The 22,886-nt window shown below is 37.7% G+C and overlaps 1 protein-coding gene across 17 annotated transcripts in view; it reads left to right on the top strand.

The window, feature by feature from the left end:
* Positions 1-2,034: 2,034 nt before the first annotated feature.
* The window catches only part of myo18ab (myosin XVIIIA b), a 289,512-nt gene continuing 268,660 nt past the window's right edge, over positions 2,035-22,886 (top strand). For 14 of the 17 annotated variants that reach the window (XM_072589711.1, XM_072589710.1, XM_072589709.1 and 11 more), the window contains exons 1-2: positions 2,035-2,129; positions 12,075-13,216. In XM_072589711.1, the coding sequence (XP_072445812.1) occupies positions 12,209-13,216 (1,008 nt within the window). In that variant the 5' untranslated portion in view covers positions 2,035-2,129; positions 12,075-12,208. Of the gene's footprint in view, positions 2,130-6,636; positions 6,809-8,901; positions 8,922-12,074; positions 13,217-22,886 lie in introns of those variants that run through there. The other 3 variants (XM_072589715.1, XM_072589695.1, XM_072589696.1) reach the window with 2 other exon arrangements.

The raw sequence follows: 22,886 nt of genomic DNA, 5'->3' as shown, positions 1-22,886 counted from the left end.
GTCTAATTATGGGAATTTGAATCATTAATGAGAAATCACCCAGCTCTGAAAAAAACATATCACTTAAGCTGAATAGAATAGAATCTGGATATGAAAATATTAAATAGTAAGCATTGAAGGAATATTTAAAACATTCTAATGAAAATATTGCTCAGGACACAGCAACAAGGTGTGGCTTTATGAGTATGCAACTTACCTATTTATTGCTGTGTGACTATTAACCCAATTTCACAACTACAGTGAAATAAAAATCTAAGTCATTCACACAATGAGTTCTGCTAAACAGTGGTTAGATTTGTGTTCATATCCATGATTCCACACACAATAAGCTCATAATCGAGGCTTTTTTCATCGACAAGAATGCAGCATATATGTTTACCATACAATAACGATGAGAAACGTCAGAGGATAAGTCATTCGGCTGTTGGTGACTGGCTCAAAAACAAAACTTGGAGCAGCTGGTATCTCAGCTGGAAATACTGAGGGTAAAATAAAGTAGGATCTTATTTTATTTTTCTCCATTCACTGCTATGAAACAAATACATTAACAATACAAGTCACTGTACACAATTTAGACTGTCCAGTTAAGTCTTTTGAACAACAAACTTGGCCTAGCTATTGCACATCCAAATCCATATCTTGGATTCTGCACACTATTCCTCTGACTTGTTTAACCTCGCTTCAATTGCAACACGTAATCTTTTCTTCCGGTTGGTCATGTACCTGAAATTCCAGGTGACTAGCTCTTCCTGCTTACGACTATTCTAAAATTGGGTAATAAGGAGTTCTGATGGAAGCTTAGATTATCTTGTTTTTTTTTGGTATGTGTTGTCTTTTCTACGAACTCGCTTCGAGATAGACTTTGCAACATTCCGAGAATGTCTTTCGGAATTAAAGATTACATCCCTAGATGCTACTGCGTGCAGCTCAGGGAAACAGCTGCAGGAATTTAAAAAAACAGCTTTTTTTTTCACTTGATTTGCACACTTTCATTTATTACAAACCCACGGCATGTAATTTTTTAAAATGGCATGACAGATGGAGATGGGAATCGTCCAGGAGTTTGCCCCCCCACCCCCCTCCTCTTTCTGATAGCTATTTCTGTACAATTCAGTACACATATTTGTCGTGGGAGAAGGGGGAATGAAATAACATGAAATCCCATTTCAATGCGAAATCTCCTGCACAATTTGGTCTCGTTGCATTGCGTTCGTACCAAACATATCGTATAGCTTTGGCATAATTTAGAACGAGTAAGAACCTGCTGAAAACACCAGCGCAAAACAAGTCTAAATATAAAGGAAATTGACCCAGATTTTAGTCAACATTTCACAGCTTATCTCTGAAACCCTTGCCAGATATTACTCAATAGTGGAATCCCTCGTGTTACTGGAAGGATGCCAATAACTTTAAGCCAGGCTGTGCCAGGCTGGTCTTGGAATGCATTTTCTCTGCATTGAGTTCTGTCTCAACCACACACCAATCCTGGAAGAAGTCCACTGCCATTTGGGGAGTGAGAGTTTTTAAGTCAGGGTGGAAAGCAACCGTCTCTATTTGCCTCAAAAAACCGCTTGGCGTTTTTGATCTGACGGAGCATTTTTTTTTGAGAAGTATTTACTCTGTTGATAGATCTGCTTGCATTGCTAATCGATTCTTTCTGCCTCTATCCATCTCAAACAAGCTCCATATCTTTAATCATCTCGAGCTCTCTCTGTCTGCCCATCTTTCTCTGTCTCGACGATCCCTACTTCCCCCACCTCGCTCGCTGCTGAATCTTTTTTTTTTTAACCGACGATTGAAACATTTCTGAAATCCCTGTTTCGGTTTCTTCCCTAAAATCGAAATCTCACGTTTCTGTTGAGTTCGGGCAAGGTGGAAAGCGTCGGACGAACATTGGAACCGATCCCCGCCGCCAGGAGAGAGAGGGGGAGGGGGTCCGAGCGGCGCGTGCCTCCAGCAGCTGCGTAGTGACGGTTTTTCGGCGCCTCGGGCGCGCGCACGCAGCGCCATCTTAACCGTCTCGGAGGCGCGCGGCGAGTGGGGGCTCGAGCGAGCGAGAGGGAGGCTCGCGCTGTCAACGGCTGCGGAGCGGCGACACCCGCAAGTAATGCACGCTCCTGCTCTCCTCGGTGAGTCTCTTGCTGCCTATTGCTTTCATTCAGAGTCCTTCAACCCACCCTTACCTGCTGCTGTTTTGTTATGGGGGGGGGGGTGGTGGTGGTTTAAGTCCGAGTGTGGCCGGCCACATCAGGAACACATTCCTGAGTGTTATGCGGGGCTTTTCTTTTGCATGTTGGTTTTTTTTTGTATGTCTGGATGGAAGGAAGGAGGGAGGGAGGGCTGCGTTTTCAGGAAGCGAACGTTTCCAGGATGATCCACCAAAATCAAGGGGTTTGGGGGGGGTAACAAGGTACTGCTACAAGGTGAGATCTCCGTGGGTAATTGAAAGCCGCCTGGTTCGACAGATTTGACAGAGACTTCTTTTTGTTGTATTCATTTTTTTTCCCCATTGTTTGCGGAGCGTGCCTGTTTTGTTACTGATTTCGATTATAGGCCAAGCTCACTTCTGTACCTACAGCTTTTTCATCTGGGAATGGGGATTTCACAAGGTAAAATGTACAAGGCGGATTTAACCTTTAAAGGCACAATACAGTGCATAGCGATTTAAAACAAAACGCCAAGACTAAAAGTTACTGCAACAATTCGTGGCAAGTTTGACCTATTGATGATATATTTATACTCAAGCAATGCCAAGGTCCCCTTTTAAAATCAGAAATCACAAAAAATTGCAATTTGACTTTATCATCTCCAAAGAGTTGTCTCCCTTTGCCTGAATACCTGTTGCAGTCCTGAAGAGAAACATTGGCAACTATGGATTCGCTCCTTCAATTTATTTACAATGTGTTTAATAATTTTTCTCAGTACGTATTTGATAAATACTAGTTAAATCGGTTTTCTCTATTTAGTTAAAAAAAGTTCTTTGTTTTGCCAGAAATTGAGAATTATTATTGTTTTGAATTTATTTATAGTAAACATAGCTGCAATAACTGTTAACTTGTTTAAAAAAATGTTAATCCTGCATAATGGGTTTCTGTTCACAGTAAAGTTTGTGTGTTGATGTAAAGCACTGTCTAATGATGCTCAAAGCACTGAGATAGCATTGCTGTCAGTTGCATCAATTTGATATTCAGTTACATACTTTGGTACTGTTTACTTAAGAAACATTGTCAGCAGTTATAAATACTACAAACATAATAGTTTTGTGATTCAAGTTTCTTATTTATACAACCATTGCAATGCAATTCTGTAGTTTTCATCGCAGCAAAATTTGCTAATACACGCTTGGTTTTTTTTAACTTTGCTCTTAAAGATGAGAGTATATTTGTCATTGTAATCACATAACAAAGGAGAAATAATTTTCATTTAAGTTTTAAATCTGGTACAAATGTGTATACTGTATTTTTATGTTGATAACTTTTACCTATTATCTCATGGAATATTTCACTTGTGTACTAATTTTGAATAAAAGTGATGTTTTCCTTTATAGGACATCACTCAAATTTGTGAATAGGTGCAAAACTTGCCTTTGCTGATTTTACATGAACATTAGCAACATAAACACTTCACAAAGTAGCTTTTTGTTGAGTAAGAGATATAAATACATATTTATGTCTGTAACACAAGATTTAGGATTTCTCAGTGCTCCCTTTTCAGGTATTAAAATATTGCAGTGTAGTGCAATGACAAAACTTGTACCTTTTATTGTCACCTTTTCTTTTAGAAATAAAGTTGTACTGATGCAGCACATTGTACAAATATTATTGCATTACAAATAATGAGATACTCTGATTTTAACATAGATTCTGTGCACGACTTGTGGAGAAAAGGGATAAGTTATCTTTGGTTTACATACATTTGGTTTTAACTAGCTGAATCAAGATTGATTTTGAAGAAGCACATGATCAAGTCAATTGGTGTGCATTGCCTGCGAGTATTAAGTTTTTAAACAAAACTTGAATTTTGAAAGAGCTACAACAAAAACTTGAAGAATATTGTAAGGATCACAGAAGCTTTCACAATTTAAAATGGGATATAGCATAATGTAGTTTTAAAATTAAGGTTTATATATCTTTCAAATATCCAAATTGGCAGTAAAACTGCTCAACTTAATTCTGTAGCCTATTTAATGTGAACATGAATTAGCAGGGTGAAATTTGCTGCCTTTCAGAAACAGCATAAATATTTTTTAGATGCGGTCATGTTAGTAGTATTTTGTTCTAATCTTTTTAACACTTGGTTTTGTTTGGCATACATTTTAACTAAGAATATAAAACCATGGCTTTAATCTTAGTATTAATAACTTAAAACTTTGATTTCTCAATAAGAAAATAACCTTTAGAATGAAGTCAAGACCAAGCTGTGATCACCAGTTGTCAGTTTTGTCTATGCACAACTTTTGTGAAGATCCACTGAGAGTGAGAAAATTAAATATTTATTTTGTTCCAAATCATGTTTTTAAAACATACATTACTGTTAACATACATTTTTATTTAGATTAGATTCCCTACAGTGTGGAACCACGCCCTTCAGCCCAATCAGTCTACACCGACCCTCCGAAGAGTAACCCACCCAGACCCATTTCCCTCTGACTAATACACCTAAGACTATGGGCAATTTAGCATGGCCAGTTCACCTGGCCTGCACAGCTGTGGACTGCGGGAGGAAACCGGAGCACCGGAGGAAACCCACGCAGACATGGGGAGAATATGCAGACTCCACACAGTCACCCGAGACAGGAATTGAACCTGGGTTCCTGGCCCTGTGAGGCAGCAGTACTAACCACTGAGTCACTGTGCTACCCCATAAAATAGTCTGTTCTTGGACTATTTTATTTGATTTTTCAACCTGATATGACTAAACAGTCAAAACCAGAAAAAGTATCTATAAGCAAGTTACCTTACTGTTGTTTATTGGGGAAAATATTAGCATCTGTTATCAAAGATGTAGTAGCAGACAAATGCGTAATATGATCAAGCAAAGTCAGATGGCTTCATGGAGGGAAAATCAAGCCTGAAAAATTTAGAATTCTGAAGCGGTTGATGTAATTTATTTGGATTTTCAAATAGCTACCTCTTAGGCTTCTTTAGAAGAGAAGAGGCTATGTTGTTGAAAGTAGTATATTAGCATGGATAGAAGATTGGCTAACTAATACAAGGCAGGGTTGGGATAAGGGGTGATTTTCAGGCTGGCAACCTGTCATTAATAGTGCATCAATGCTGAGGCCATAGTTACTTACAACATATATTAATGACTTGGATGAGGAAAGCCAGTATACTATAGTCAAGTTTGTGGATGACACAAAAATAAGGCAAGTGGTGAGGATGACTCCAAAAGTCTGCAGAGGGATGTGGACAGGTTAAGTGAATGGGCAAAAACTAGGCTGTTCAATGTGAGGTTTTGCGTTTTGGCAGAAAGAATAGAGGAGCTGGATATTATTTGAATGGAGAAAGATTGTCAAAAGTTACAGAACAGAGATTGGGGTGTTCTCATCCATGAAATAACAGACAAGCCAAATGGAATATTTGCTTTAATTTCAGAGAGATTATTACTTAAAAATAGGGAAATTTTGTTAAAACTGTACAGGGCATGAGTCAGACTGCAGCTGGGATACTGTGAATGGTTTTGGGCCTCCTTATCCAAAGAAAGATACATTGGCATAGGATGCAATCCAAACAAGATTTTATTGTTTGATAGCAGGTATGGAGGGACTGTCTGATAAGGAGAGGTTGAGGAGATACTGCCTGTATTTGTTCGAACAAGACAAGTCAGATGTGTCCTTGTTGAAACATATAAGATTCTTAGAGGACTTGCCAAGTTAGGTGTGGAAAGACTGTTTCCCTTGTGGGAGAGAGATTTTCTAACTGACCTAATCCAGAACAAATTCAGTGCCCAAACCCAGAATTGAACCAGGGACCATTAAATCTTCAGTTTAACACTTTCACAACTGAGCTATTTTAGAGAGTCAGAGGGCATAATCACAGAACATATTCCTATTTAAGACCGAGTTGAGGAGGAATTTCTTCTGATGGTTGTGAATCTGTGTTTTTTTTTTAACCACAGAGTACTATTGAGGCTGGGCCATAATGTCAAGCAGCATGAAAACAGACGCTTCGAACCAATTTGTCTATGCTCACCAGATATCCTAAATTGATCTGTTTCCATTTGCCAGCATTTGGCCCATATCCCCCTCAATCCTTCCTATTCATGTACCCATCCAGATGACTTTTAAATGTTGTAATTGTACCCATTTCCATCATCTCCTCTGGCAGTGTGTTCATACAAGCACCACCCTCTGGGTAAAATAGTTGCCCCTCAGGTGCCTCTTATTTTAACTCTTTGCTGTAGTTTTGGAGTCCCCTACCCATGGGAAAAAGACTTTGGTTGTTTACCTTATTCATGCCCCTTATGATTTTATAATCTCTATAAAATCATCTCTCATTCTCCGATGCTCCAGAAGCAAAAAAAAAAGCCCAGCCCATTCAGCCTCTCCCTATAGCTCAAAGCCTCATCCTGGCAACGTTCTTTATAAATCTTTTTGGAAACCTTTCATGTTTAACAACCTCTTTCCTATTGCAGGAAGACCAGAATTGAATACAGTATTCTAAAAGTTGCCTCATCAATGTCCTGTACAGCTGCAACATGACATCCCAATGCACTGACCAATGAAGACAAGTGTGTCAAACGCCACCTTCACCACCCTGTCTACCTGTGACTTCACTTTCAAGGAACTATGCACCTGCATCTCAAGGTCTCTTTGTTTGGCAACCCTCCAGTACCCTACTACTAACTCTGCTCACGGCTGAGATGGAAAGATATTTTTAATCAGTAAGAGAAATGGGGAGAAAGTAGGAAAATGAAGTTGAACATTATCAATCAGCCATGATCTAATTGAATAGTAGAGCACACTTGACAGACTGAATGTCCTACTTCTGTTCCTATATCTTATAATCTTATTACCCAACTGCTGAACATAATGAATTTACTTGCGATGGTGATTTCTGCTGTTTGAATGAACTTAGTGTATAGAAGTTATGTAAAGTCATAGAGGTGTACAGCATGGAAACAGACCCTTCGGTCCAACCTGTCCATGCCGACCAGGTATCCAACCCAATTTAGTCCCATCTGCCAGCACCTGGCCCATATCCCTCCAAACCCTTCCTATTCATATACCCATCCAGATACCTTTTTAAATGTTGCAATTCTACCAGCCTCCACCACTTCCTCTGGCAGCTCATTCCATACACGTACCACCCTCTGTGTGAAAAAGCTGCCCCTTGGGTCTTTTTTTATATCTTTCCCCTCTCACCCTAAACCTATGCCCTCTAGTTCTGGACTCCCCGACCCCAGGGAAAAGACTTGGTCTATTTATCCTATCCATGCCCCTCATAATTTTGTAAACCTCTGTAAGGTCACCCCTCCACCTCAGACGCTCCAGGGAAAACAGCCCTAGCCAGTTTAGCCTCTCCCGATAGCTCAAATCCTCCAACCCTGGCAATATCCGTGTAAATCTTTTCTGAACCCTTTCAAGTTTCACAACATCTTTCCAATAGGAAGGAGACCAGAATTGTACTTTTTAAAATTTTATATCTCAGAAAATAGGAAATGAGGAGGTCAATTTTAAACTAATATTAGAACATTGAGATTCAGTGCATTGACTGTGGAAGCAGCTCAGTGCAGTAGACTGATTTTTGTTGTATTGAATCTAATTTTGAGACAGAAGACATTTACAAAAGATTCAAACTTGTAATTAGTGGATGAAAGGTGGACCTGACAAGATATCATGTTTTAAAACCATTTACTGTACAAATGAGTAATACCTGGATCAGGTGGACTATAGCTTTCAAGGGCAACTAGGGACAGGCAATAAATGTTGGTCAGTCAGTGACACCCACATCCCATAAATGAATTTTTCAAAATAGGCTTTAAACTACAGAGAGGATCACTTCCCTCTTAAATGCTAAGAGATGTTTCATGCTTTACGAAATTAGTCTTGATAGTGAACAGTCTGTTGTTGTTCTGTGCTTCCAGTGGATTCATTGAGTACGTTTTTGTATCAATCTCCAGGTTTTCTATTCAGTTGTCAAAGAACTTAAGTTCGCCACCAGCTGTAAAGCATATTTTGATCAGTCTTTCCCTTGTTCATCTGCTTCTTAGAATAAAGACAATTATCCTCCCATATCCGATTGTGGTATCCTGCACAGCTATAACAGCCTTTTTTGAGACTGGACTATTACTGTTTGTTTTTTAAAACAAGCATCTGTACTTTGGTTTAACTGAGAAAGTTAGGGCTAATATAAAAGCTCGAAATTGACATAAAGGAAGTAAAATTAAGATTAAAGTTTCAAAAAAATAAAAGGCAAGAACCTTGTATTCCAGCTGGAATATTTGAAGGAAAATAAGTTCCTGAACATAATTAGTATTCTTTATAAAGTTAAAAATCACACAACACCAGGTTATAGTCCAGCAGGTTTAATTGGAAGCACACTAGCTTTTGGAGCGACACTCCTTCATCAGGTGATAGTGGAGGGCTCAATCCTAACACACAGAATTTATAGCAAAAATTTACAGTGTGACGTAACTGAAATTATACTTTGAAAAATTGATTGTCTGTTAAGCCTTTCATCTGTTAGAATACAGTGATAGTTTCCACTATAACCTGATGAAGGAGCGTTGCTCTGAAAGCTAGTGTGCTTCCAATTAAACCTGTTGGACTATAATCTGGTCTTGTGATTTTTAACTTTGTACACCCCAGTCCAACACCGGCATCTCCAAATCAGTATTCTTTTTCGGCAGAAAAAGGAAAGTCAACCTGAACAGGGAGACAGAGTATGGAGCAATAAGGATAGAAACAAAAGACAAAGGTAAGAAACCAAAAGTGGAAGGCAAAAAAATCGAGTGCGAAAAACATATGTGGCCATAATGCAAAATAAAGCTAAAATGACTCAAGTTTACAAAGCCAAGTTGTAAAGGCTTTGTGTATAAATGTGTGGAGTGTTCGTAATAAGGTCGATAAATTAGCGCAAATACATATACAGTTTGGTTTTGCTGTAATGCGTGTTTCTTCAACGTGAATTGGCTTTAAAACCATCAAAGAATTTAGACTGCTATTTGTGGAAGGTGAACTTTCCTTACCTGTATTAGATTAGATTCCCTACAGTGTAGAAACAGGCCCTTTGGCCCAACAAGTTCACACTGACCCTCCAAAGAGTAACCACCCAAACCCATTTCCCACCTAACACTATGGACAATTTAGCTTGACCAATTCACCTGACCTGCACATCTTTGGACTGTGGGAGGAAACCGGAGCACCTGGAGGAAACCCACGCAGACACTGGGAGGATGTGCAAACTCCACACAGTCGCCCGAGGCTGGAATAGAGTCTGGGATCCAGGTGCTGTGAGGCAGCAGTGCTAACCATTGCCCATAATGTGATTTCAGCCCCATTATTTTAATAGGGATAAGAAAGACAAAGGATCAGAAAATGTTGCTGGGGTTTGTTGATAGTGCCCGAAATAGTAGTTGAGGTATAGGCAAGGCATTAAACAATAAATCAGAGTTGTGTGCAGTAAGGGTACATCCGTAATCATGAGTGACTTTAATTTACTTTTAAATTGGACAAACTGAGCTATAACTGGTAATGTGGAGGAGGAATTTCTGGAGTGCATATGTGATACTTTTTTAAGTGATCATAATATGACATTCATTGAGATGGAGAGTGAAGTAGCCAAATCTGAAACTAGGGTCCTGAATCAAAATAAAGGGAACTATGAGGGTATGAGGCATGAGTTGACCAGCATGGATTGGGGGACCTCAGTAAAGTGGTTGATGGAAGCCCGGACCAGTCACTCTCAAAATATTTTAAGAAGGTAGCCTAGAGTCTAACTTTTTTTCTTATTTTAAATGTAGATGTGAAGTGCATGTTCCAGATGTGATGTCACTGATCAGACTACTCAATGTTAAGCAAAACACAATTAACTTAAACATTATAGTCAAAATACAAAAAAAAGAAAGATGAATTTGGAATAACTTAACCATTGACAAACTAAACTGAATAATAAATATAGTACCTATTTCTAATTAACTGTTCCAGCGTAATAACATACCATAAACACATTCCTCGACAAAAAGATAAATTCAGATGTGGATTCTTACATGCATTTCTCCAGTCCAGGGGGAAACAACATCAAGAGGGATTTCAGAGAAAGTAACAGCGAGGAATCATTTGTTGAAGCTTCCACCTCTTCTGGGACCCTAAACAGCATCTGACTGCTAAAGCTAAAAAAAAAGTAGAAAGCCTGGTCTGTGACAGCTAACCACACCCCATCCATTATTACAACTGTTTTTGAAAAAAAACCTAAAGACCACCGATGTTATTTACAAAAGCCATTTTCTGTAGCCAGTTCATCCCCTCTGCCTTTACAACCTCTCCAACAAAACCCAGGGCAAAATAAGCTTTTTAAAGTGACAGCATTGTCTCATTAGATAGGCAACCTTGCACATGAATTACAACAATTATTCATTCCTGTCTGGCATGAAAATAAGAGGAAAAGTAGCTCAACCATGGCCCACAAAAGACATTAGGGATATTATAGATGTTTAGAATTACTGGAAATAGCAGCAAATCTGAGAATTGGGAGCATTTTAGAATCCTGTAAAAGAAGAAGGTGAAATTACACTCTTTACTTTTTTTTTGCCTTCTAAACAGTTGTCTACCTCTATTACATCATCTAATACTGTCTTCCTTGGATGAAATGGCCAAATGTCTCTAGTCTTTACTTGTTATTGACTTGCCATCGCCACACTTAGGTTGAATTTAGTTTCTTTGCAACCAAAAAGGATGAAATGTAAAGTTTGATCACTGCCTTTTACTTGTTTTTCAATTGATTTTACTATGGAGTTTAACATCCTGTGGACTTTGAATGCTGCTCTCCATTGTTTGGATATCGTTGGTTTATTAGTTCATTTCAAAGTATTTCAAGTATTTCTTGATCACTGACTATTTTCAACACTATCCATTCTGTTTTGTATGTTAACTGTTTTTCTTTCTCTGTGTAGCTCTTAACACCAGTTTGTATTAAATTTCATCTGCAATTGTTCTGTTATTTCCATACTTTTTCCAACAACTTCTATAATTTTAGTGTCACCTCCATTATTGCTGTGCCTTTTAGCATTGAGTAATCTCGTACCTTAATGATGAGTTTTTGAATTCAGGTTATATGTAATTTAGAAACTGCAGTGTACCCAGCACTGAATCCTGAGGCACTTCTCAGCTTTTCTCTTTGCCTTCCCACATCCTTTTCATTTGCACATTCATTTTTTATCTGAATCCTGACAGTTTCTGCATTTTGGAAGTCAGGTTGTGCAATGTCAACACTTGCTCTAATTCACATGTGTTGTCAGTTCCTTTTAAGAGAATTGTGGGAGGTTGGTCAGACAATGTCTTTTTTTCTATTTTGTTTATGGTTGAATAAGTGCCAATACATATTACTAAAATGCCACTGGTGATTAAACTCCATTTGTGAACATGGCTGGTAGATTCAAATGTCAGGGAATACAGTAGTCAGACCTAAGTCACTGCCAACTCATAATCTCTAAATTCATCTTTTTTTCATCACAATTTGCTGCAGATAATTTGAAGGAAACTTGACTACAGCTCTTCCCTTTGAGTGAAGAACACCTGCCAATGATAGCAGTTCCACCAGTAATCTGACTGACATTATTTAGACATTGGATTTGGGACCTTACTGGCCTTCATGACTTATTTCTGTATTGATTAACAAGGGTAGCAAATTACTACTATTTGAGAAGTTGTTACATTGAAAAGATAATTGTATATTTGGATATATGTTCATTTTTGGTTATTTATAATTAAACTGATGTGGATAATCTTTAGGTATTTCTTTTAAAGTAGTAACTTGAATATAGTTTTAGTAAAATAAATATTGAAATTATGTACTGAATAGTTTACTGTTGTACAAGTTTCTATTGTAATTATAACTTTGGTTTTATTTCAGACACAGATTACATTTGGTCATACCAGTTTAAGAAGAAAAGTGACCTATCTGTTATTGCAGCTGAACCATTAAAAGATTCTATCTGATTATTTTTTAATTCATTACTAATTTGCACGCAAAATTAAACATTAAAAATGTTTAACTTAATCAAAAAAGACAAAGATAAGAAGGAAAAAAAAGAAAAGAAGGAAAAACGGGAGAAAATGTCTATAGCAGAATTGAAAAACCTTGAGGAAGTTGGTCTTCGTCGAGGACTCTTTAATTTGAATCGTTCTTCAAAACGGGAATCAAAGTCTAAACTGGAAATTTCAGCTCCTATTCCAATAAAAGTCGCTAGTAGTTCAGATCTCAATCTTACTGATATTGATTCAGATACTGTTAGTAATAGAGGAAGCATGATTTTTGATTCTGAGCAGTTGAGTACTGCCAGTTCCAGTGATGACCTCAAAATTGATGAAAGTAGTTTGAAGGGATCTGTACTTCAGAGAGCAGCTTTGTTTGGTTCTCTTGCTAAACAGAATTCAGTCCAACTCGTAAAGAGGTTCTCTTTTTCACAAAAAAGTCGAGAAGAGATGTCAGAAGTGTCAACTCCATCAGAAAGTTCTGCAACTCCATCACCACAAGTTGAAATGAGAAATGAAGGCTTACTACTGGAGTACTTAGAGGAAATGCCAAAAAATATGTCAGATACATTGTCAATGGCAAGTCCTAATTCTCTGATTCCGGAAATTGTGAGTAAAAGTTTTGCTGCTGATTTACGGCTTCCTCTGGTGGTACCGCCTATACCTACAGAACCAAGAGAACTTGTATTGCAAAGAAGAAATACAGGAGACTTTGGATTCTCTTTGCGGAGAACAACTATGCTGGACAGAGGACCTGATGGCCAAGTGTATCGTCGAATGGTTCATTTTGCAGAACCTGGAGCTGGTACCAAAGATTTGGCATTGGGTCTGATGCCAGGAGATAGATTGGTGGAAATTAACAATAAGAATGTTGAAAATAGATCACGTGATGAAATAGTTGAGATGATCCGTCAATCAGGGGACACTGTGAGACTAAAAGTGCAGCCAATCCTGGAGTTGAATGAGCTCAGCCGATCTTGGCTGAGAAACCATAAAGGAATTCGCAGAGATACTTTTGGTGTAAGTACTCCTTAAAAATTATTAAGTCTAATCTTGGTTTGATCACTTAGATACTTGTAGAACTACAAACCATGAAAAGAATTCTGGTTATTCAGATATTATCAAATCAAGGGTCCTGCTAAATAATTCTAATGCCTTTACCTAACAAATATTTGACATTTCACAGTTAAGTAACCTGTTTGTTTACTACTGAATTGGAATGTTTTAAAACTTCTCATTGTGCAATAGGATTAAATATCAGTGTGTTTTTTTTGTATGGAACTTAGCAGTTAGTTGTGTTAAGAGTGGTTTGTAGAAATGCCAGTTACAGAATTAAAAAATGATGTGTTATCCGGAGCTGCTGTAATTCAATGAGTTTGGCTAGCAAACATTTTTTGTTCTGATTTGTCAATAATTATAGTTATCAATTCATTAATGCAAACACCTTTGCATTAAAGCTTATGCTAGAGTGCTCCACTATTTACTGAGATTTGTATTCTCCTCTTCTTCAATCAATTGCATTTGGTATTAAAATTGATAATGTAAGATTGAGCCAAGCATAGTAATAAAATTGCTGGAAAATCAGTTCAAAGTAACATTTCATATTTAACTAACTAATGCCATCTTGAAAATGTCATGGTGTTCCATGTTTAAAGATCATTTCTTTCAGATGTGATAAAACAATTGAAAATAGGGACCAGTGATTTGCAGCTTCTTTTTAAAGTATTCCTTTTTATTAGGCAGTAAAGTTGCTAGAGAAAATCTAACCTGATGTAAAAGGCACTGAAAGATGCAATTAAACTTAATTTACTTATGAATTATGCATGTACCTTTTTATGTTTATTTTAATTTTAGCCATGGCTTTCACCCACAGCCATTGTTGCAACTCATCTGAAAGTAACGTTTATACTTATCTAGTTCAGATTGAATTTCAATACCAAAAGATCAAATTTCCTCTGTATTTGCGTCCAGAGATAAATGTAGTTGTGGTACCTGTATAAGGCAAATACCTAGCCAAGAAATTCTGGTGCAAGTACAGTGCACATGTACACCAACATTCTTTTACAGTCATAGAATCGTAGTATGGAAAGAGGCCATTTGGCCCATTGAGTCCGCACTGACCCTCTGAGTTACCTACCATATCTCTATAACCCCACATTTACCATGGCTAATCTAGCTAGTGTGCACATTCTGGACAGTAATAGGGCAATTTAACATAGTCAATCTACCTATCCTGTGGATCATTTGGCTTTGGAAAGAAACCAGAGCAGAAACTCACAACAACACAGGGAGAATGTGTAGAGTCTGCACACAATCACCCAAGGCTGGAATAGAACCTCGGTCCCTGACGCTGTGAGCTGGTAGTGCTAACTACGGAGTCAACATGCTGCCCTTGTCATTTAAAGCAGTTCTAGTATTTTCTTATGTAGTTTGGTGTCAAATTTTGTTTTGTTTTTCACTTAAAGCATGTTGGAATGTTTTTATTACATCAAATAAAAGTTGTTACTGTTGTTTGTTGATCCCTGCACTTGAATGGATTTCAGCTTCTTGCAAAAGCTGTATGTATAAATTTCCTGTAGTTATCTAGCTTCATAACAGGTGTAAAATCAAGACTGGAAAAACGATAGTTGTGGTGTTTCATTACGTTTTTTTATTGGTCAAAATCCCCAGCTCTGCTCGCTTCCTTATTTTATTGAAGACATTTAATGACCAAAAGGTTAACCATGATAAAGTGAAAAACCTTTGTAGGGAGGTATTGGCATAGCAGTAATATCACTATACTAGTGATCTGAGACGTCCATAATAATGCTGTGTGGAGATGGGTTTGAATCCCATTATAGCCACTGGAGGAATTTGAATTCAATAAATCGTGAAGCTGATGTCAAATTGTCGTAAAATTTTATCTGGTTTGTGAAGGTTTGTAGCTCAAGTTGAGGTTTAGGGTGTAGGTTTGCTTGCTGAGCTGTAGGTTTGATATCCAGACATTTCATTACCTGGCTAGGTAACATCATCAGTGACGACCTCCAAGTGAAGCGAAGCTGTTGTCTCCTGCTTTCTATTTATATCTTTCTCCTGGTTGGGGTTCCTGGGGTTTGTGGTGATGTCATTTCCTGTTTGTTTTCTGAGGGGTTAGGACATAGGACAAACAAGAAGAAAGTTAGCCACCAGGATATATGAACACCAGCTATCCATAAAAAGACACGACCCTCTCTCCCTCGTAGCCCTACACATGGATGAAAAAAAAATACCATTTCGACTGGGACAACACATCTAGCCTGGGACAGGCTAAGCAAAGACATGCCAGAGAATTCCTAGAGGCCTGGCACTCCAACCACAACGCCATAAACAAACGCATAGATCTAGATGCCATCTATCAACCCCTCTGAAAACGAACAGGCAATGACATCACCACAAACCCCAGGAACCCCATCCAGGAGAAAGATATAAATAGAAAGCAGGAGACAACAGCTTCGCTTCACTTGGAAGACGCCACTGATGATGTTACCTAGCCAGGTAATGAAACATCTGGATATCAAACCTACACCCTAAATTCTATCTGGTCTATATGTGACCAAACACCTACATCCAAACTCTTTCAGTAATTTGGTCAACTTTTAACTGCTTTCTGAAATGTTCTAGCAAGTCCCTGGCAGTATCAAACTGCTACGATGTCTAAATAAACAAATGAAATTAGACCGTCCACACGGCATCAATTTAGGCAGTGGATGTGCCAAACCTAGTCCTATCAATCATGAAAAGTTGTCCTCCTCAACATTTTGTGTTTGTGCAAAAATAGGAAATCTGTCATACAGATGAGACAAACAATAGATGACCTTGACTATAAACTATGATTTGTATCCTGGACATAGTGATCACCAGGTAGCAACACTGTAGTATATAGACAGGATCTAGTCACCCAGTGGGTCCTTGGCATCAACTCTGGTCCTCACGAAGTCTCATAGCCTAGGTTAAGCAAGAATTAATGGTTAAGAAACTCCCTTTGATTACCATTTGCTGCCTCCACTCAGCTGATGAATCTCTACTCCTCTGTTGAACACCAGTTACAAGAAGTATCAAGAGTAACAAGAGCACAGAACGTTCTTTGGCCAAGAGTAGCTCAGTAACATCACTACTGACTGAGCTGCTTAAGTTGTAATGGATATCAGTGCTATATTTGGGTCTGCAGTAGGTTGTGGGAACATGAGTGAAGAACAACCTACTTTATCTTATCTTTGTCAACCTACCTGCCCCAGATGCATACTTGCATAATAGTATTAATCAGACTAAGTTCAGATTTAGAGTGGCAATCCCTTCCATTGTGTTCTGTTATACAATGTCGTGCTAAAAGGGACATACGTCCAACAAAAGAATTGGTTAACATTATGTTCGTTAAATATCTTCAGTAAACTAAGGAAGCGAGCAGAGCTGGGGATTTTGACCAATAAAAAACGTAATGAAACACCACAACTATCATTTTTCCGTTCTTGATTTCTCTGTATCCAAGGGACAATCTCACTTAGGGAATGGTAGAAGAGAGAGCTAAGTTGTGATATTTAATTTGTATTTTTTCTACTTAAGTGCATCACTTCATACATTTAATTTTTTAAATGTCAGTTCGCCAGTCTGTGTCCTCTTGAGGTTTGTTTTTAACCTCAATGTTGACGACATTCCCAAGTAACTAATATTGCAAGCCTAAAACTCTTTCAGATGCATGTAAACACTCTCTTTTTTGCTGATGCCATTCAATTCATGTGGTCAGTGAGATATTTTATTAGTTTGTATGGACCATTTTTTTCTAATAAATGGTTTTATTTAATTTTGTATTTCAGCAAGTTAACATCGTAATTAACAATCATGAATGGCAGCAGCAAAGCTTGCAAAGAGAAGCTATGATTATTAATTAAAAGCAGATTGTTGTGATTTATTTAAGTCTGTTTCACCTGAAAAGTTGTGGCCAGTGTTGCTTAGTGAAATTGCCCTTTATAAAATCTGTGATCGATTAAATTATCAGGATTGGGGATGCATTGGTTGAAGTTCCATTTTAACTCTTCTGTAAACCTCTCAGCATTATTGTTATTTTTGTTTTAAAGGAAAATTTATTTCCAGATATATTTTAAATTCTAGTTAAACTAATCTTTAGTTTGAAATGCACATTTTCATGAAATCTTGTACAATGAGGTGTTCCATCAATAGTTTAGAGGTTAAACTGCTGATTGTAGAATGTGTACCACAAAAAAGGTGGATTTTTAAAAATTAATAATACCTCTGGCTTAGGTGGGACTTGAACACAGGTCCTCTGGCCACTTACAATTCAGTGAGGTTTATTTAATGACTATTTCAACAAATCCTTGATAATTTTGCAGTTGAACTTTCTTCAGCGCCCAGTCAGGAGTTTGATTCTTTTTAGATCTAAAAATATACAGACACAAAGTCAACTTCAAACTTATGACAAGATACATTGCATGTTGATTTCTTCACAATACAGGTACACTTGCAAACGTAGAAGGAGAGATAAAGAGCTTATTTAATTTGTGACACTGAGACCAAAACGACCAAAGGTTATTTCAGTTAGCTGGACAGCTGGTTTACGAGGTAGTGATAATCAACATTTTGGGTGCAATTCTTGCACCAGCTGAGGTTACCATAAGGGTTCTGTGATCTCAATTTTGTCCCTTGCCTAACTTATGTGACCTTCAACTCATCATTCTCTAATTAGAGAACAGCCCAATGGTCCTTTGCAATTATGGTGACTTTTTGTTTTAAAATTGTCTAGTTAAAAAGTACTTGGGTTCAGCATTGTGGGAATCATATGACAAATCCTCCTTTTGGGTGTGGGATGTGAAACTGTTAGCATTGCAATTGCATTGCAGATTTTTTTATTTCAAAACTATACTTTATTCATAAAAGTCATCTACAAGTAAATACAAAACTTCTAAATCAGTTGTGTACAGTCTACAGAAAAATAACAAATGTTGGAATTTTGACATTTCTCAGCGCTTCTCTGCATTTGCAACAAAGACATTTTCTACTTGTGCAGGAAACTATTTATGTTCGTTTTTAGGCACCGAGGGTCTGACAGCTGAACTGACCCTAGTCATACTTTGGCAGAAAGACTCCATATGGTAGTCTTCAATTCTATTGCAGATAACTCTGAGATGAGCCAAAGAGAGTTGGTTAACTGGAAAGTCATGAATACACCTTCCAATATAGAGGTAACTTGTGTAGAGTTCTGTTATGTAGGTTTTTCTTTGGAAACAGCCAATCTTTCTGTGGCAGTTTATGACGCAATAGTGAGCCTTCCAGTCCTATTAGGGAAATATGACATATTAATTATCCTGCTCACTTCTGGAAGGTTATTGCTAAGTCCAGTCACATGATTATAGCAGCCACCTTTTAGGTTATATAACTCTCTTTTAAACTATCATTAAATATATGTATTGAAGTTTTTAATCTGTGACAGTTTATAAAAACAATTTGTGGCTGTCTAAAATAAATGCTGCTTAAACAAATGCAGATGATGCGTAACATTTCAAACTGAGTGCTGAACAGGTCTTCCGAGTTAATGCAGGTTGCTTTCATTTCTGAAAATTGTTGCATTTAAAATGCTGTAAATGCAATTAAGCATGACACTTTTTTAGTGTAGGTGCCAGTAATAATGAGAAACTAATTGATGCAAAACGGAGTTACTATCTGTTTATTAATTAAAATCATAAATAAATGAGAGTTTTTTAAAAAGTCAACTCATCCACCTTGGACAGCAACTTCAAAGTAGTAAGTTAATGTTAATGTGACCTATTCTTCCTGTATAAACTATCATAGGCTATTGAAGGCTTATTATTAGTTACATTAATCAAAAGTTGCCCTCTTGAGGAGCAAGTTTTTAAAATCGCTATCCACGCAATAAATTTGCATATAAAAGTTCCTAATGTTGTTTATCTCCAAAACTACTGTAACAACCCACAGCATAATCACAAATGGCAGTTCCTGGAATTGACGCTAATGTATTTTTTGGCCACTTTGTCTCCCTGCAGCCTTTGACAAGGTTGACCACCCTATTTGCCTCCATGCCTTTTTCCTCTTACCCTCCAGTGCATTTCTGATAATAGCTGTTTGCATCTGCATAGTCAACTGGAAAATCACCCCAAGATGCACACTCGGTCCTTCCTTTCTCATGCATATAATAGCTCCTTGATACCTGTACATTTAGTACTGGGACCCTTATTGTTTGTTATATACATAAATGAGATAGGTGAAGTGTGAGAGGGGAACGCTAAGCACGTTTGCAGATGACACAAGATTGATAAGGGTGGTTAGTAATGAAGAAAATGATTGTAGGTTACAGAAAGATATAGATGGGTTGGTCAGATGGGCTAAACAATAGTAGATAGTATTTAACACTGATAAGTGCAAGGTAATGTACTTCAGAAGAAGTAATGAGGTGAGGGTGTTTAATGAATGATGCTGGGTAGCTCAGGAACAAGGGGATCTTGGAGTCTTGGTGATTATTCACAGATCCCTGAAGTCGGCAGAGCCTGTAAATAGGACGCTTGGTTTCATCAGTCATAGCATAAGAGCAAGGGTGTAATGTTGGACAGATCATTTGTTAGCTACAGCTGGAGTAATGTTTGCAGTTCTGGGAGGGGGGAATGGGGAGAAGAATATGATTTGAGGTGTATAGGGGTGAGTGGGGAGCAGCTGCTCCCCTAGGTTGAGAGATCAATCACGAGGGGGCATAGTTTCAGGGATAGGGGCAGGCAATTCAGTGGGGATTTGAGAAAAATATTTTCTGAGGGTGGTGGGAATCTGGAATGCATTGCCTGGGAAGGTAGTAGAGGCTGGAAATCCAACAACCTTTCAAAAAAAAATTTGGACGAGTACTTGAAATATTGTAACATTCAAGGATGTGGGACAATTGCGGAAAATTGGTCAGCACGCTAATAGTGGTGGTTATTGTCAGTGCAGACTCGATGGGCCTTTATTGCACTGTATAACTCTGACTGGGTATGGGGTCAACCTCTTGTGTATTTTTCCTGAACTTAATTTTCCACCATGCCTGAGATCCTGTCATGAGGGACTACCATGAACAATTATAATGTAAAACACCTTTTTTATTTTTGTTTTTCATTTTCAAGCCCTGGACTAAAAGGAGAGAATTATTTTAAAACTAGGGGTTTACGTGATTTTCTGCAAGCTTTGGAAGTAGTGAATTTGATACCTATTGTGAACCCTGTTTGTGTAGCTGTGGGTTCCAGCAAAGTACGCATGAATTGGATCCAAGGATTTGTTTACAAGTAAAGTTAATTGATAGCTGGTCCCCTGTTCTAAACTGATGTTGAAGGACCTTTTCCTGCCGATAACTGGCTATCATGTAGCTGAAAGGCTTGAGCTGTGAACAAGCTCGAAGCTCATTGTCCCAGATGAGAGACCAGTAGGTATGCAGCAGCCAAAAATACTCACTCAATTCCCTGCAGTTCTGTACACTTCAAATCTGAAGAAAACTAGCTTGTATTTTCTTTTGCAGATGCTGCAAGTTGTGATCTTTAATTTGGTTAAGTTAGAGAACTAATCATAAAAGAACCAGCCACCGTATACCTCTTGAAAACCAGTGGAAGCAATCAGAAAAAAAGATGAAGCAGAAACCCAACAGCCAATCTCAGAACTGAATTAAATAAAGACTGTAGGACTTTTTTTTTACCCTTTTTTTTTCTCTATGCCCAATTTTTGCTTCCCAGTAAAAATTTGCTTAGGGGACATGGCATCACTGGCTGGCCAGCATTTTTTGCCTGTTTCTAGAGAAGATGGTGAGCTGTCACCTTGAATCATTGTGGTCTATATGCTGTGGATAAACGGACAATGCTGTTAGAGAGGGGATTCTAGGATTTTGATCCAGCAACAGTGAAGGGACAGTGAATATTTCCAAGTCAGGATGGGGAATGGCTTGGAGGAGATTTTGCAGGTAGAGGTGTTCCCATGTATCTGCTGCCCTTGTCCTCCTACCCATAGCACAAGGCGGTTCAAGAAGGTAGCTCACCACCTTCTCGAAGCTAACTAAGGACAGGAGGTAAATTTTTAGCTAGCCAGTAACACCCATGTTCTACACGTGAATAAATAAATAAATAATCTGCATTTTGTTTCCGTGATGAGCCTTGCGTGCTGGTTTTCTGATATGATACTTTATCTTGGAAAAATAAGGATAGAGTTTTGCCACTTGTGGGAAACATAGAATTAAATCTTGGCTCATTGAAGAGTTTGACAAAGCAAGTTTTTTTGTAACCATTTACTAGATGCTGTGGAAAGAAGTAGCTTAAAGATTATCTGTCCTGGAAAATTTAAGTTTTGTTTTAAAAGATATGGCACATTTACAAACATCCTTTCATTTAAATTTTGTGTCAGAAGAATGATTATTCTTTAGAACGTTGTGCTCTGTTAACATTACATACTTGTTTTCCAATCCACAGAATGTTTGAATATTATTTGAAATATTTTCAGCCTGTAATGTTTTCAGTTAACTAGTTTAAAAAGCCGACAGCAGGAGGAACAATTATAAGGTTTCCTAACTAGAAGTGATGTTTTTGGCTGGTTGTGTGGTAGGCATTTATTATGATGACAGATCTTCTGAATTGTGAATGGAGTAGGAATAAAAGATTAGGCCACTGAACCCTGGTACACTTTACATGAGGGAGCTGCTGAACTCTTGGTGGAATGATCTTTGCTTATTTGTGCAAAGCTACATTTGTATGAACAAATTCTGCATACATAGCATCACGTTAAATCTTTTAAAGAAACTCCATGCAAAATTTCCTTAATTCTCCACATTATTTGAGAATTTCAAAGGCAAATGTTTATTTTCTCCAAATAATTGTAATGATAAGGATATGGGATTGCCTTTGTTTCAGATATTGAAATCTGTGCTCTGTTAAGATAGTTTTATCACTAAGATTCAGTTGTGCTTGTAAGATTTCTTTTTTTTTAGCTATTCTGTGTTGTACGTGAGTTGTCTTTTTTTTATTTGTAACACCAGCGAATTCCGGACTTAAAAATGATGCAAACATTTCCTTATAGCTAGTTCTCTTGGTATTCCAGTAAGGAGACCAAATTTCTTACTGTGTTTCTGGTCCACTGAGACAATTTCAGAATATCTCCAAGTACAGTGCTAAACTGAAACTGAGTTTTTTTTTGAAAAAATTAATTTTTGGAGTGCGTTGATTGTGATTCACAATTCCTTTTAATTCACCAAGACTCTTTCCGATGATGGATGCCTCTTTTATTTGCCAGAGTGTTGCTATTTGATAAGTATGATCTGTTTTCTTTGTTGAATGCCCCTGTTTGGGTCTATTTTCCAGGGCTTATATATCAAATGTACTCTTTGAAAGGTGTCTAGATTGGTTGGCTGATTGGATGCATGAAAAGTTATCGGTTGGTTAGTGTATCTCATCATGTTTCATACAAGTGGAATACTAAACAAAGACTAAACTCTGTCAGTGTGATTGTTCCACAAATTAACTTTGCAAATATGTGGCTTTAGTAATAGGAAAATGAACTTACAGGCATTTTTACAATCAGTCTTGTAAATTTATTAAATTTGAGCAGCACGCTCCATTATTCTTTACTTATTTAACTTTTTTTAGTCATCTGAAAGGAACATAGAATGTTCATTAAACATTTTGATAAAGGTCCCACACAAATATAA

Source organism: Chiloscyllium punctatum, chromosome 19 (genome assembly GCF_047496795.1).
Source record: "Chiloscyllium punctatum isolate Juve2018m chromosome 19, sChiPun1.3, whole genome shotgun sequence".
Classification (NCBI taxonomy): Eukaryota; Metazoa; Chordata; class Chondrichthyes; order Orectolobiformes; family Hemiscylliidae; genus Chiloscyllium; species Chiloscyllium punctatum.
Note: the sequence above shows the minus strand (reverse complement) of the source record. Positions and strands in the feature narration are given on the sequence as shown.